This window comes from Anolis carolinensis, unplaced genomic scaffold, assembly GCF_035594765.1.
Source record: "Anolis carolinensis isolate JA03-04 unplaced genomic scaffold, rAnoCar3.1.pri scaffold_9, whole genome shotgun sequence".
Classification (NCBI taxonomy): Eukaryota; Metazoa; Chordata; class Lepidosauria; order Squamata; family Dactyloidae; genus Anolis; species Anolis carolinensis.
In genome coordinates, this window is record NW_026943820.1 from 17,872,820 (window position 1) to 17,889,671 (window position 16,852).

The following is a 16,852-nucleotide window of genomic DNA, read 5'->3' on the forward strand; positions in this document are numbered from 1 at the left end:
CATTTAAGTATTACACACTGATTTCTCAGAAGTTTGAAAATCTCAAGAGGTTTAGATTCGAGTCTTATTAATTACAGTGTGATAAGGGTGAAAACATAGTGGTGGTTTTGAATGCATGCTTAGAAATTAACAGGGTTTCAAAATACTTCAGCACATACATAGTGGTAGCACATAAGCCCTCAGCTGCTCCCAGTGTCGTTATTCTTAAAAAATATCCCATTTAACCTACCCGAATCTTGGTATCAGCTAATTCACTTAATGAGCCCTGACCTGGGTTGGCAATTCAGGATCATCCTAGTCATTGAGTTCGGAGCCAAAAGCTAAGATTTAGAAGTGGCTCCTGATGATGCCATTAAGTGTTGTGTATTAATGTGCCAGCTGCATTTGCTCATCTGCTTGGGACTGCCATGTCATTTTATGTGGCCCTTCAGATCCTGTAATATAATGCTGATATTCCTCATCATTAGACACCATGACTAGAGCTGATGGTAGTTGTGGTACAGTAACATCTGGAAGGCTGCAGTCTGTTCCGTTTAGTCAAGATAGTAGAGTTTGAATTGAGATACAAGGCTTGCGGATAGCATGTCTGGCTTTTAACATGTCCGTTAACCTTTCTGGAAACTCAGAGCCACAAGTGCTTCTTGGTTGCAATTCCCATAATCCCCAGTCCACAGGCAGATCATCAAAAGTGATGGGCGTTGTTGTTCAGTAACATCTAGGGACCAAAACTGAGCAAACACAAAACCATTATGTAAAAAGAAATATCATTGGCCTTTTGTATCCACGGATTCTCCATCCATGGATTCAGCAGCCCTTTGAAGGCAACCAGGGGCGGTTCAACCGAGAGGCGAACTAGGCAGTTGCCTGTGGCGCCATCCTGTAGGGGATGTTCCACCCACATCTATGGCAGGCATCCTCAGATGTTGGAAGCTTGGTAAGTGGGATTTATATATCTGTGGAAAGTCCAGGGTGGGAGAAAGAGCTCTTGTCTGTGTGAGGCTAGTGTGAATGCTGCAATTAGCCACCTTGATTAGCATTTAATGCCCTTGCAGATTCAAAGCCTGGCTGCTTCCTCCCTGGGGGCATCCTTGGTTGGTTGGCCCTGATTGTTTCCTGTCTGGATTTCCCCTGTTTTCAGAGTGTTGTTTTTCCTTAATCCCTCCTTATTATCTAACATTTTCGTCTATCCAATGCTTTTATTTTTCAGTGATTGGTTTGGGGGGGGGGGGGGGCAAAATTCTGTTCGCCTATACTTGAAAATTACCTTGGGCCGGCTCTAGCAACCCTAAGGCTGTTGTAGTCCTCCATGAAAATGAATTTGGCAGCCTTGATATAGATCCTTCCTCGGGAAAGTTTCTGGCCAGTTTCAGGAGGAAAAGCCTTGAAAATTATAGCAAGGTGCTACTGTACTATTTGATCTGGAAAAGTGCCGGGAGCTGAGCCTAAGGGAAGTGGGGAATCTGTACTTTCATCTCCCACCAAGAGATTAAGCCCTTCAAAGTGGAGAGGAAGGGCCAGGGCGTGAGATCCGGCAAACAATCCTTATCACCTTTCCTCTTATCTGTGACTCAACCGGAGACACAATTAGATTACCCTTCCCACCAAAAACGTTCCAGGTGCAACCCAAACTAAATATGCAACTTGTAAATATGCAAATGTGCCTCCTTTGCATAATTGGTTCACCTCCCAGAATCAGTTTTTTGTATTTGTAGATTGATGGTATTCTTTAGTACAGCATGCCAGGCACATGTGGAAAGAAGGGCGCTGCACAACAATGCGGCTGGTCTCTCTCCCAAGCAAGGTCAAGCCGGGAACAAATACTTGCCTGCGAGGATCAACTAATTCTTCCGTTACATAATTTAGGAAGTTCCAGCCACTGAATGCAAAGGAGCCTTGGAGGAAAGCTAATGCCAAATGCCCCACTGAAGGGGTCATCCAAAAATTGAAAGCATTGCTTGGCAGAAGTTCTTCATAGTTTCCTAAAGCAAAGCATAATGCAAATTAAGGGAGAAGTGCATTTTTGCATTGAGTTCATGAGGGACCATCCAGATGTGCTTCGACTCCAACTCCCAGTATCCTCAGACAGTATGACCAATAGTGAAGGATGCTGGGAGCTGTAGTCCCGTGCCATCAAGCACATCATGGATCATCCCATCTTAGCTCATGATCCCCCAATGGCACCCTGTTTGGGCACTAGTTTTCAGAACATGAGCAACAAGAGAACCAGTTTTTAAAAAAATTGAAAATTCTTTCCCTCCTGATAGATCCAAAGCTTGGAGGTAATTAGTTCCAAATATCCAGCTGCTTGCAATTAATTGATTTTTCCAAAAATGGCATAAATAAGTAACATTACATTAACAAAGGATAATGCTTGTGACATAGCATGATCCTTTGTTAATACTGCAACTGTGACCACAAAGAACAATCTACTTGTTGTCAAGTCATAATGCAATAAGGTAAAGTAAGGTAAAGGTTTCCCATGACATTAAGTCCAGTCATGTCTGACTCTGGGGGTTGGTGCTCATCTCCATTTCTAAGCCGAAGAGTCGGCGTTGTCCGTAGACACCTCCAAGGTCATGTGGCTGGCATGACTGCATGGACCGCCATTACCTTCCCGCTGGAGCAGTACCTATTGATCTACTCACATTGGCATGTTTTCGAACTGCTAGGTTGGGAGAAGCTGGAGCAACAGCTGGTGCTCACTCCGCTCCCGGGATTTGAACATGGGACCTTTCGGTCTGCAAGTTCAGCAGCTCAGTGCTTTAACACACTTCACCACCGGGGTAATAATGCAATAAGAAATATATAACTACATGTCAATATTGCACTGTAATGAGGAATCATGTTAGTCCTTTTGTGCCGCAATGGTGCAATTTAATTTTTTTTTATAAGTACAGGGTATAGCGCAAAGAAAAAAACAAATTAAATTGTTTGATAAGCACAGGGTATAGTGCCAAAAGGAGCGGGGTGAGCTCTTGCTGTTAGCCTCAGTTTCTGCCAAACAAGCAGATCAATAGGTACTGCTCCGGTGGGAAGATAATGGCACTCCATGCAGTCATGCCGGCCACATGACCTTGGAGGTGTCTACGGACAACCCCAACTCTTTGGCTGAGAAATGGAGATGAGCACCAACCCCCAGAGTCGGACACAACTAGACTTGACTTTTACCCATAGCACCAAAAAATGGTGGCGGCTCAAGCAACGACTTGCACTGTTGCTGTCAAGGTGGCAATGCGCTAGACAGGAGGAACACTAACTTGTAGCTTTCAGGTTTTTTAAATACCTAAAACATACCATTTTAATTATATTTCAGAAATGGGAAAGCAAAGTTTTCCCAAAAATTTGTAATTATATCAGCTAACTGATTAGTTTTTATTGTTTTGTGTCATCAAATCATTTTTGACCTATGGTGATGCTAGGACCCTATCAAAGGGTTTTCTTGGCAAGGTTTGCTTGGAGAAAAGGTGCCTTTGCCTTTCTCTGAGGTTGTGAAAATATGACATGCCCAAGATTCACCAAGTGAGTTTTCAATGGCTGAGCAGAAATTCAAATGCTGGTCTCTAGAGCAGGCATAGGGCAAACTTTGGCCCTCCAAGTGTTTTAGACTTCAACTCCCACAATTCCTGGCCTCATGCCCTTTTTTCCCATCTCAACCACTTAATTGTGGGAGTTGAAGTCCAAAATACCCGGAGGGCTGAAGTTTGCCCATGCCTGCTCTAGAGCCATAGTCCAGTGCTCGAGCCACTACATGATCAAATGGAATTCAATGTGGAAGGGGCTCTAGGGACGTATACCTGTTGTTTAAGATTTCCCCATAGCAACTTGGTTGTTGACGTTGGGTGAAGGTACCCTAGTTCTCCTAAGAACACTATAGTTCCCAAAGTAGATTGGGAAGAACAATTATCTGTCTTGTCGAAGGCTTTCATGGCCGGGATCACAGGGTTGTTGCATGTTTTCTGGGCTGTATGGCCATGTTCCAGAAGTATTCTCTCCTGACGTTTCACCCACATCTACGGCAGGCATCCTCAGAGGTGTGAGGATGCCTGCCATAGATGTGGGTGAAACGTCAGGAGAGAATACTTCTGGAACATGGCCATACAGCCCAGAAAACATACAACCCAATGATCTGTCTAATCTATTTACTGTATATACTCGAGTATAAGCCTAGTTTTTCAGCCCTTTTTTTAGGACTGAAAAAGCCCCCCTCGGCTTATACTTGGGTGAGGGTCCTGGTTGGCTCATATTTGGGTCAGCTTATACTTGAGAATATATGGTACATTTATTATTTTTCTCTATTATTATTGGTATTATTACATTTATTATTTTACTCTATTATTATTACATTTATTATTGTACTCTATTATTGTTGCTACTATTACATTTATTTTACTCTATTTTTATTATTAATATTATTAATACATTTATTATTTCACTCTGATCTTATTATTATTATTATTATTACATTTATTATTCTACTCTATTTATTATTACATGTATTATTTTACTCTATTATTATTAAAAGGATACATAAGCACATTTACATTGAAGAAGATGAGAATAATGATTTGATCAGAGCTCGACAGTCTTATCTTAAATTTGAGCTTTATGTAAATATTCAAAAACATTTAACCGACTGATGCCTCAATTAATGTAATTTTTTGGTATCTATTTTTATTTCTGAAATTTACCACCCTAGGCTTATACTTGAGTCAATGATTTCCCAGGTTTTTTGTGGTAAAATTAGATGCCTCGGCTTATATTCGGGTCGGCTTATATTCGAGTATATACAGTATTTCTATAGTTGCTTCCTAATCATAAATCACCAAAACAAGCAAACGAAGAACGAGAAAATAAAAAAGTGTGATGACTAAATTGTATGAGTCTCTGTGTGTGAAAACACGTATGTTTATTTGTTGGTTTGTCTGTTTGTATCACAAAGACGCCTCCATTGCTTGATGGATCTGGACCAAACTTGGCGCACATACCCTTCATTTTCTAACTTAAACGAATTGAGGGGTCTGAACTAATGTAGCATCAATTACACATTTTACATATACATATACATTTTCGTATTGCTATATTGGTATGTATGTGTACCACTTTGGGACTGCAAAATGAAACTCAGGCAATACATAACTGGCTTAAAATAAATACAATCTAAATAAACAGGGACTTGAGTTCACAAGAAATACCACACTAACATTCTGAGTTTATGTACCTTTGAAGATCTGTATGAAACCCACAGTAATGATAAGACCCAAGGCCAAGAGTTTTCCTGCTGTGAAAATATCCTGGATGCGCGTGGCCCATCGGACGCTGGTGCTGTTCACCCAGGTCAAGAGAGCTGGAGAGCAGAAAACATAATTCCGTGTTTAAAAAAAACAAAGTAAGATTTCATATTTATTACTATTCTGCACTCCAAATTAAAAGTGCTTCCAATCTAGACTCAAACACTTGGGAAATTGCAAAGAAGGCAATGGAGTGTATACACTGGATTACACCAGATTTTGTGCAGTAACTAAGTTTTCAAGCCAGAAACAGTATTTCCAAAATAATACAGTAGACTCCCATTTAATCAGAATCCATAGTTAGATTTTTTTATCATGTCAGAATGACATACTATAAGTGACTTCTTGTGTGAGAGAATTGGCTGTCTACAGAGATATTGCCCAGGAGATGCCCAGATGTGTTAGCTGGGAGGCTTCTCTCATGTCCCTGCAAGCTAGAGCTGACAGACAGGAGCTCACCCGGTCTCAAGGATAAGAACCAGCAACCTTCAGGTCAGCAACCCAACCTTCAGGTCAATCCATTGCGCCACCATGGTTCCTATAGATAGATGGTAGATGCCAGATAAAATTACAGTAGAGTCTCACTAATCCAAGCCTCGCTTATCCAAGCCTCTGGATTATCCAAGCCATTTTTGTAGTCAATGTTTTCAATATATCGTGATATTTTGGTGCTAAATTCATAAATACAGTAATTACAACATAACATTACTGTGTATTGAACTACTTTTTCTGTTAAACTTGTTGTATAACATGATGTTTTCATGCTTAATTTGTAAAATCATAATCTAATTTGATGTTTAATAGGCTTTTCCTTAATCCCTCCTTATTATCCAAGATGTTCGCTTATCCAAGCTTCTGCCGGCCCGTTTAGCTTGGATAATTGAGACTCTACTGTAATTTCTGATTGCTTGGTAGTTACTATTAAAAATAGGCCTCTTATACTCTATCCTGCCAGAAATTCTGTTTTAATTATTGAATATTGAAATACAATAATTAAAAGCAAATAAAGACTAATAAAGACTAATGGTGCTTCATGTCCACGCAGTTTTATTATAAGGCAACTTTGTGCTTTTATTTTAATTTTTATTTAAAGTATTATTTCTTTTATTTATTTATTTTGCCAGTTGCTCGAGTTCCACTTAACTGAGAGTCTACTATATTTACAAAATTGGATTTAGGATTTTGTGACTTCTGGGGTTCACATTTACCGTTGTTGATGACCAAACATAACCTCCATAAAATTATGTCTTAGACCAGGCAGTATCTCAGCTGAAAAGCTTCCAAAACATAACAGATTGGGAAAGTGAGAACTGCATGACAAGAGCAAATTGAGAAAAGCAGTTGTGGCAGGTTTTGGTGGATTGCACTGCCAGAAATATCTATGGCCACAGAGCTCCATTGTAGTAGCTACATGCTGATGCAGGGTCTTGGTCAGTGTTCTTTGCACAATGTTCATGCAACTCCTCCCAAGAAACAAACACCTACGTGTATATCTTCATGGAAGACAGTTCAGGATATATGAATGCCCACAATTTTTTGTCTGTGTTATTTTCATTAACTGGGGTTCCTGGCAGTTAAGAAATTTATTTCTTGGTTGGGTAATGTAGTAACAGCAATCAGTTTGTCATCTCATCCGAAGTGGAATAAACTGTGGTTAGTTTCAACCATGTCTTTTCCAATAAAGGCAGCATCAAATGAGTAAAAGTTTGTGAAGTTCCTAGATAAGATGAAATGACAAACTATATAGCTATGCCCGAATATAGGAGGAGGAGGGTAGGAAAGAATGACTCACAATTCATTATATGAGGCTCATTCATATAATGTTAAACTATGGTTTAGTGTTATGTCCAGATACTGATATGGTATCATTGCTGTAAATTCTGACTTAGGAGCCACAATGGCATTTAAAACTTTGCTTCGCTCCCATTTTAATAAGGCACCCCTATGTAGGTGGAGTCTAAGGTCCGAAGAGAGGATTTAGAGCAGTTGTTCTCAACCTGTGGGTCCCCGGGTGTTTTGGCCTACAACTCCCAGAAATTACAACCAGTTTACCAGCTATTAGGATTTCTGGGAGTCGAAGACCAAAACATCTAGGGACCCACAGGTTGAGAACCACTGACGTAGAGGGAACAGTTATCTCAAGACATTTTGACGATGGATGCTTGGCTTGCTCACCTCTGGCGGTGGCCTTGTCAGCAGTCAAATGCATACAGGGATCAGGTTTATTGACAAATACTCACATAAACACACCATGGAGAGGACTCTGGAGGCTTTGTAGGGTGGGATACAGTTAGGAAACACTGGCTGTAGAACATAGTTGGAAAAAGTCAGTGCAATAACAGCCAGGCTGGTGGGGTACATGATAAGCACTGCACTCCACAGCAGTAAAAACCTGCAACCAAGAGAAACAAACAAAAAGGAACTGATCTCCCATTAAACTCCATAGTTCCAGAGGGCATTTGGCAACCAATGTGGGATAGTGATGAGGTAGGTCTTAAGTTTTACATCCAGCCATGCAGCTCACTGGGTCTCCCTGCCTTGGCCTGACCGACCTCTGAATGATCCTGTGAGGATAAAAGGAGGAATGGGGCCCATATCTTCTCCCTTGGGTTCATTGGAGGAAAGGCAGGATATGGACACAAATAATAAACAAAAATGGCCCAAGTTGTCTCCTTTGCAGAGACCAGTGTCCTGCTAGTAGAATTAGCAACAAGTACAACAGGGTTAAGATAGATAGATAGATAGATAGATAGATAGATAGATAGATAGATACATACGCACTCCAACCTTGCATGGAGTATCTCTCTGCCAGCACTGTCTTCTATGCTAAAATGCATATGGACATATTTGTGTGTGTGTGTGTGTGTGGATAGATAGATAGCTAGATATTCACTCACTATATATATATATATATAGAGAGATATATATATATATAGAGAGAGAGAGAGAGAGAGAGAGAGAGAGAGAGAGAGTAAAGGTAAAGGTTTCCCCTGACGTTAAGTCCAGTCGTGACCAACTCTGGGGGTTGGTGCTCATCTCCATTTCTAAGCTGAAGAGTCGGCGATGTCCGTAGACACCTCCCAGGTCATGTGGCCGGCATGACTGTATGGAGTGCCGTTACCTTCCTGCCGGAGCGGTACCTATTGATCTACTCACATTGGCATGTTTTCGAACTGCTAGGTTGGCAGGAGCTGGGGCTAACAGCGGGCGCTCATTCCGCTCCCGGGATTTGAACCTGGCACCTTTCGGTCCACAAGTTCAGCAGCTCAGCGCTTTAACACACTGTGCCACCAGGGGCCCCATATATTGAAATATCCCCATGCATTTTAGCACAGAGGATAATGCTGGCAGAGAGACCCTCCATGAAAAAAAGCTGGGAGGGACATGCCAAAAGTTCTTCTCAAGCAATTCCTTTGGGGGGTTTGAAAGTAACCTGGATCTTTCCAAATATTCTTTTAACCCGGGTGTAAACCGCACAAAAAGATTTACCCCAGGTTAATCCGCATTAGCCTGGGTGCGTTGTTTGGATGCTTCAGGCTAATGCGACATCCACACTACCTTTGCTGGCAGTGTAGATGGGCCCTATGTCAGTTAAGGCTGAATACCTATTTAAACAGGAATGCCTTTGCTAAAGGAAAGACTCTCCAAAAAAACCAAAAACAGATTAGCAGGGTAGGGCAGATTGAAGTTCCTTCTGGAGTGTATCCCAGAGCCTAAGAGCAGCCACTAACAAGGCTGACTCTTATGTTCTCACCAGTAAATGTACAAACTGAATGGACAAAGTGTGAATGTGCACAATAATAGGTAGTACATGCACAACTTGACTCCACAACCTTGTATTGAATGCAATCATTCCACATCAGACAAAAAATGTCCAGTTGCTTCTTGAGGAGAATGTATTTGTATGCATTAGACCATCAGAACTTTGGATATTATTGCCACCTTCCAAGGGACTCAGGCTGTCATTAACTACAGTAGAGTCTCACTAATCCAAGCCTCGCTTATCCAAGCCTCTGGCTTATCCAAGCCATTTTTGTAGTCAATGTTTTCAATATATCATGATATTTTGGTGCTAAATTTGTAAATACTGTAATTACAACATAGCATTACTGTGCATTGAACTACTTTTTCTGTCAAATTTGTTGTATAACATAACATTTTGGTGTTTAATTTGTAAAATCATAACCTAATTTGATGTTTAATAGGCGTTTCCTTAATCCCTCCTTATTATCCAAGATATTCGCTTATCCAAGCTTCTGCCGGCCCGTTTAGCTTGGATAAGTTAGACTCCACTGTATTTAATTATTAATTTGCACAATCAGCATTCGGGGGATTTAAAAATGCAACCAAACAGGCCCTTGCCCTCACAGAGCTCACAATGTAAAAAACCGAACAGAGGGAAACAAGAAGGAAAGGGGTGGACTGGATGGCTCTTGAGATCTCTAACAACTCTGTGATTCTATGATTCTAAGGGAAGGGGGCAAAGAGGAACGTAATACTACATTTCTTTGATTCTAAGATACACTTTTTCATCATAGAAACATCTCTAAAAACAAAGTGCAACTTCAAATTGCAGGTACTTTTTATATGTAAATAAAGCTGTTTTAAATGGGTCTACACTGGCCATATAATGAAGTTCTGGCTGCATTATATGGCAGCATAGATCCTTGTCAGCTGCATGATCAAATTAAGTATCCTTTCACAGATGCTCAGATGTGAGTAATGCCTTTGGAAGTGGCCTTGGCTCAAATAGTTTTTTGCACTGTCGAGTCCCAATTATGCCTGCAATGGTATGCAAATAAAAATTCTCCCTCTTTCTTGTCCAGGAACTCTGAAGACCAGCATCATTGTGTACTCTTCGGAGTGTGACATGTCTCTGACAGTAGCCCAGGTCTGGTGAGTCAATCTTGTCTATCACTTAATATGCCATCCTTGGATTCCTCAGTTAAACATGATGCTTTTAACAAAAACAAAAAAAATGCCAGGAATGGAGAGGGACATAATAATGGCAGGAAGAAACCTTGCCTCCTATTAACACACAGCTCATCCATACAACTAGGAGAATCTGTGGCATTTTTGAGATTACTTTCAGTGAGGATGACACATGTGTTCTAGCAGCTCACTGGGTAAGTTTGGATCAGTTTATTTCACATTATGAACATAGCTGTGAAATGGTATCTGAAGTAAAATATGGGGTCAGCTCAAGCTATTCAAGTGGGGGCACTATAAAACAGGTCCAACAAAATCCAATCAATCCCAGTCTTGGAACATACAATCCCTTACCTGTGCAAATCCTTTGTCTGTTATCAGTTGGGGGTTCTGGGACCTATAGTCCAGGAAAAGTAACTTTTTCAAGTTATGCTTGACTGTCAGCCCTTGTTTTCAATTTGTACTACAGAAGTGAGCAACTGTGGGATCCTAGGAGACCACCTTAGCGCTCCTGGGAGATGGCCTCATCCCTGACAACTACAAGCAAGAGCAAAATCAGCCACATTATCTGGATCCTCTGGTGGCACAATGGGTTAAAGCCTCGTAACTTGAAGGTTGGGTTGCTGCCAGGTTCGAATCCCACCTGGGGAGAGCGCAGATGAGCTCCCTCTATCAGCTCCAGCTCCATGCGGGGACATGAGAGAAGCCTCCCACAAGGATGGTAAAAACATCAAAACATCCGGGTGTCCTCTGGGCAACGTCCTTGCAGACGGCCAATGCTCTCACTCCAGAAGCAACTCAAGTTGCTCCTGACACGGAAAAAAAAATCACATGTAAGCTTGGAAAGCAGGGGTAAGCAGAGGGAACCATCTTCTTTTGTTCCTAGGTTGGCTCCCTCTCTATCCTCCTTCAAGAAACAACTGAAGACCTGGATGTTTAGGTTGGCCTTTGGTGAGACAGTCACTGGATGACCAGCCTCAGTTGGCATTATAATTCTATCCTGAATTTTATTAGGTCCCTTTTATTCCAGTATTTTAACTGATGATTTTATTTTTATATTGCTGCTGCACTCCCCCTCACCAATGAAGTCGACTGAATTGCACTTGGTGGTTGATTGATATTATTACTGCTGTATTAACTCTTGTTTTATTGTCTTACTGTGTTTTACTGTTTTTTGTATATTGTTTAATGTATTTATGCTGTTGTTTTGTAAATTGTGCTAGCTGGGCCTTGCCCCATGTGAGCCACCCCGAGTCCCCGTGGGGAGATGGTGGAGGGATATAAATAAAGTTATATTATTATTATTATTATTATTATTTTATGACACAGCAAACAAGATAGATATGCTGGATTTCATATCACAAAATCACAAGTCGAACACTTCCCAAGTGTCTAGGACTGTGTGATGTATTTTCGGATGATGCGTGCAGATCCCAGCAGGGTGGCCTTTTGCAGCTGGCAGATCGTAATTTTGTCAATGGCTATTGTTTCCAAATGCCGGCTGAGATCTTTTGGCAGGGCACCCAATGTGCCCATCACCACCGGGACCACCTGCACTGGTTTCTGCCAGAGTCTTTGAAGTTCAATCTTGAGGTCCTGATAGCGGCTCATTATTATTATTATTATTATTATTATTATTATTATTATTATTATTATTATTATTATTATTATTATGACACAGCAAACAAGATAGATATGCTGGATTTCATATCACAAAATCACAGGTCGAACACTTCCCAAGTGTATTTTCGGATGATGTGTGCAGATCTCAGTAGGGTGGCCTTTTGCAGTTGGCAGATCGTAATTTTGTCAATGTCTATTGTTTCCAAATGCCGGCTGAGATCTTTTGGCATGGCAATTATTATTATTATTATTATTATTATTATTATTATTATTATTACTACTACTATTATTATTATTACTAGCTGTGCCTGGCCACGCGTTGCTGTGGAGAAGTCTGTAGTATGGGAAATAAAGTATTGAGGAATTGGTGGTAGTTAAGGTAAAGGGTAAACATTTTCCCCTGACGTTAAGTCCAGTCATGTCTGATTCTGGGGGTTGGTGCTCATCTCCATTTCTAAGCCGAAGAGCCAGCGTTGTCCGTAGACTCCTCCAAGGTCATGTGGGATGACTACATGGAGCGGCGTTACCTTCCCGCCGGAGCAGTACCTATTGATGCACTCACTTTTGCATGTTTTTGAACTTCTGGGTTGGCAGAAGCTGTGGCTAACAGTGGGGGCTCTCTCCGCTCCCCCAATTCAAACCTGCGGCCTTTTGGTCCAGAAGTTCAGCAGCTCAGCGCTTTAACACGCTGCGCCATCAGGGGATATTATTTCCTAAAGGTTGTGAATATACAATATTTCTGATTGGTTTTTTTTCTGTTGGAGGCAAGTATGAATGCTGCAATTAGGAAAAATGATTAGGATGTAATGGCCTTGCAGCTTTAAAGCCTGGCTGTTTCCTCCTTGAGTGAATTTTTTGTTGGGAGGTGTTAGCTGGCCCTAATTGTTTCCTGTCTGGAATTCCCTTCTTTTCAGAGTGGTGTTGTTTGCGATATTTTATGTGCTTCTACTGTCTGTGGCCCTGAGAAAACAGAGGATTTGCCAGACTTTGATGATGGGAATACTTTGTTGGGAGGTGTTAGCTGGCCCTGATTGTTTCCTGTGTGGAATTCCCCTGTTTATTTACTGTCCTGGTTTTAGAGATTATATTGTTCTGCATTATTCTATCCCAGTAATTATTTCATATTAAAGTAGAATCTCACTTATCCAACATTCACTTATATAATGTTCTGGATTATCCAACGCACCAAAACATCATGTTAGACAACAAATTTGGCAGAAAAAGTAGTTCAATACACAGTAATGCTATGTAGTAATTACTGTATTTATGAATATAGCTCCAAAACATCACAATGCATTTAAAACATTGACTACAAAAATGCATTGGATAATCCAGAACATTGGATAAGCGAGTGTTGGATAAGTGAGACTCTACTGTAATTACTACCTAGCATTACTGCACATGGAACTACTTTTTCTGTCAAATTTGTTGTATAATATGATGTTTTGGTGCTTAATTTGTATAACGATTACCTAATTTGATGTTTAATAGGCTTTTCCTTAATCCCTTCTTATTATCCAACATATTCACTTATCCTGCCGGCCTGTTTATGTTGGATAAGTGAGACTCTACTGTTTATTGATAATCTTATATTATCTGCTTAGAACTGGATTATATGAGGCCCCTTCTTCACAGCTGCATAAAATGCACACTGAAGTGGATTATATGGCAATGTGGAGTCAAGATAACCCAGTGCAAAGCAGATGATATAAGATTCTAAATGGGTTATATAGCTGTGTGGAAGGGCCTTGAGTCTACACTGCCATATAATCCAGTGCAAATTAGATAGCCTAAGTCTGCCTGTCCCCTAACTGAACCCTGGCTGTCCCTTTGCTTGCTAGGAGTTGGTTGCTAGGAGACGAAGTGGGCAGAGATTAGCCCTCTAAACTGGCAGCAATTGGATAAAAAAAAATTATTGCTCTCCCTCTAATTAGGAGTTTGTTTTTCTTTTCTTTTTGTTGTATCAACCTGGAGGCATGGATGATGGGTTGTGTTGTCAAATTTCGAGGTTGCGGGGGGCCTGTACTTTTGTTGTTTTGTGAGTCGCCGTGATGCCATCACTCTTTTATATATATAGATTATTCCATACTGTCAAGATCCTGTGCCTTTCCATCTTCAGAGATTGCAGCCATCCCACGTCCTTTCCCTGTCTTTCCCCACTTCTGTCAGGCTTCCCTCCAGCTTCTCTCATTGGGAATCGGGTAGAACTCACTTCATGAAAACGCAGTCTTCATTCCATTTCCCTGCACTGCCACAACAGAGTCCAACGGGCAACCACTGAAATTGGCCTGCGTCATGTGATGGCCTCTGTGGGACTAAGCGGAGAGATGGAGAGTAGACGGCATGGAATGAAGTCTTTGGTCACAGGGCACCTCAACAACAGAGAACTGGGGAGCCCCCCTGTTTGTCTGTTGACCTCATCAGACGCAGCCTTCTCTGCGTCTTCTCCCCATTTCTCCATGCTGCCGAAACGGAGTCCCATGGAGTCCATCACATGACGTAAGGCAACTTCTGTTGAGACTCCATGGGGCTTCGATTCAGCAGTGTTCAACAGAGCCCATAGTGCCTTTTGAGGAGTCAGGTGTTACCCAACTCCTAATTAGAGAACATGGGATGGAAACAACGAAACAACGGAAATTGACAGGAAATGCTGTGGGATGGGAGGCCATCCCAGAAGACAGGGAAAAACAGTAGGGAATGAAGGAGAACGATTCCCCCCAGTTTTTCCCGCTTTCCCCATTTTTTCACTGCCTGTCTGATGACGTCCTGTGTCCCGTTTCCAGGAGAGCACTGCAGACAGTTATTTCCCTGCACTCTGGTCTCCTGCTGTAATGGTCCTTTCTTTGGAATCTGAATTGTTCTATTGCTAAACTTACATTTAGGTTTAACTTTACAGGCAGCCTTTCCAACCTGTTGCCTTACGTCTGCATTAGCTTAGATCAGGGGTCCTCAAACTTTTTAATCCGAGGGCTGGTCCACAATCCTTCAGACTGTTGAGGGGCCGGATTATCATTTGAAAAAAAAAAAAAACCAAACAAATTCCGATGCACACTGCACATGTCTTATTTGTAGTGCAACAACAACAAGAACAATGAAAGAACAATACAATATTTAAAAATAAAAACAATTTTAACCCAACATACATTTATCAGGATTTCAATGGGAAGTGTGGTCCTGCTTCTGGCCAATGAGATAGTCAAGTTAATTAGGATTTGTGTTGTTGTTTTTGTTGTTGTTGTTGTTGTTGTTGTGTGCCTTCAAGTCATTTCAGACTTTGGGTGAGCCTAAGTCTAAAATGTATTTATTTATTATTTATTTATTTACTGCATTTATTTACTACATTTGTACACACCCTTCTCACCCCAAAGGGGACTCAGAGTGGCTTACAAATTATATGTACATACAATATATTATATTATTAGCATAGCACAATATTAGCATTATATATTACTATATTGAACTATACCACTATACTGTAGTATTATTAGTAATATTATATGTAATATAGAATATATAATTAATATTATTATATGGTATTATTATTAGTGTTATATTGTATTACATTATAATATTATTATCAATATTATATGTATATACAATATATTATATTATAAAACAGAGGGCGGGGGCCAGGTAAATGACCTCGGAGGGCCACATCCGGCCCCCGGGCCTTAGTTTGGGGACCCCTGGCTTAGATATTTCAATGCCAAACAAATAGCATCAAACAGATCTTTTTTCAAGTTGTAGAAATATGCAGAAGATGCAATAAAATAAAGTACAATAAATCTAGAGGGATTTGTAACCTAAGCCCCCGCTCCAACCCCAAAAGGTGGGGAGGATGGGCTTTTTTCAAGCCAAATCTGCTTATTATGCACTCCCTTGGTTACTAATCTCCTCTCACCTTCATTTGAGAAAGAAATTCAAACATATATATGGTTAGACTGGACTTTGATGGCCATTAAAGCTTTTGTGATTTCATTAAGCAGCTCTAAAATGTGCAGGTTAATTAACTTCTGGTTAGAACAGGATTCCTACAGTAATTTTAGGGCCAAACTTTAAATGAAAAAAGAATAATATAAAGAAAAGCCTAATCGCTCTTAGCTTTCGCTTAACACTTTTACATCTTAGCAACTGCTATCAAAAAAAGAAGAGATTACACCTTCCAATGTTCTCAGAAGAAAGCAGGAATATGGTTAATATTCCCTTTCTGTTACCAACTCCCATACCTTCTCTATTTTATTCTATTTTAGAAGCTGGTATCCAGTGCTATAGCTCTAGTCCTGATGGTAATACATGATGCCTTCCAACTGTTTTGATTTGGCAGGTATGTTTTCCCTAATACATGCATCTTTGAAAACATTTTTCCTTTAGATGTTTTTTATCATGCCAGAAGTGACTTGAGAACATACTGCAAGTCGCTTCTGGTGTGAGAGAATTGGCCGTCTACAGAGACATTGCCCAGGGGACTCCCGGATGTGTTGCTGGGAGGCTTCTCTCGTGTCCCCGCAAGCTAGAGCTGACAGACAAGAGCTCACCCCATCTCGTGAATTTGAACCTGCAACCTTCAGCTCAGCAGTTCAGCCGGCACAAGGGTTTAACCCAGGGGTCCCCAAACTAAGGCCCCGGGGCCGGATGCGGCCCATCAAAGCCATTTATCCAGCCCCCACAGCACAAGGGCAGAAAGGGGTTGGGATAAATTACCCAAGGGGTCTCTTCTTCTCTTACAACCATTATTATTATTATTATTATTATTATTATTATTATTATTATTATTATTATTATTATTATTATTAACATTGAGGCTGGGTGGCCATCTGTCAGGGGTGCTTTGCTAGTGCTTTTGGTGCACAAAGGCAGAAGGGGATTGGACCAAATGGCTCAAAGGGTCTCTTCTAACCCTCTTTATTATTATTATTATTATTATTATTATTATTATTATTATTATTATTATTATTAACATTGATTCTGGGTGGCCATCTCTCAGGGGTGCTTTGTTTGTGCTTTCGGTGCAC

At 40.8% G+C, this 16,852-nt stretch overlaps 1 protein-coding gene across 2 annotated transcripts in view; it reads right to left on the bottom strand.

Moving 5' to 3' along the window:
- slc7a10 (solute carrier family 7 member 10) overlaps window positions 1-16,852 on the bottom strand; it is an 84,417-nt gene that overhangs the window by 16,894 nt on the left and 50,671 nt on the right. For both annotated transcript variants that reach the window (XM_062961570.1, XM_003225360.4), the window contains exons 3-5: window positions 7,529-7,680; window positions 5,219-5,344; window positions 1,826-1,979 (exon numbers count right to left, since the gene is read on the bottom strand). In XM_062961570.1, the coding sequence (XP_062817640.1) occupies window positions 1,826-1,979; window positions 5,219-5,344; window positions 7,529-7,680 (432 nt within the window). The remainder of the gene's footprint in view (window positions 1-1,825; window positions 1,980-5,218; window positions 5,345-7,528; window positions 7,681-16,852) is intronic.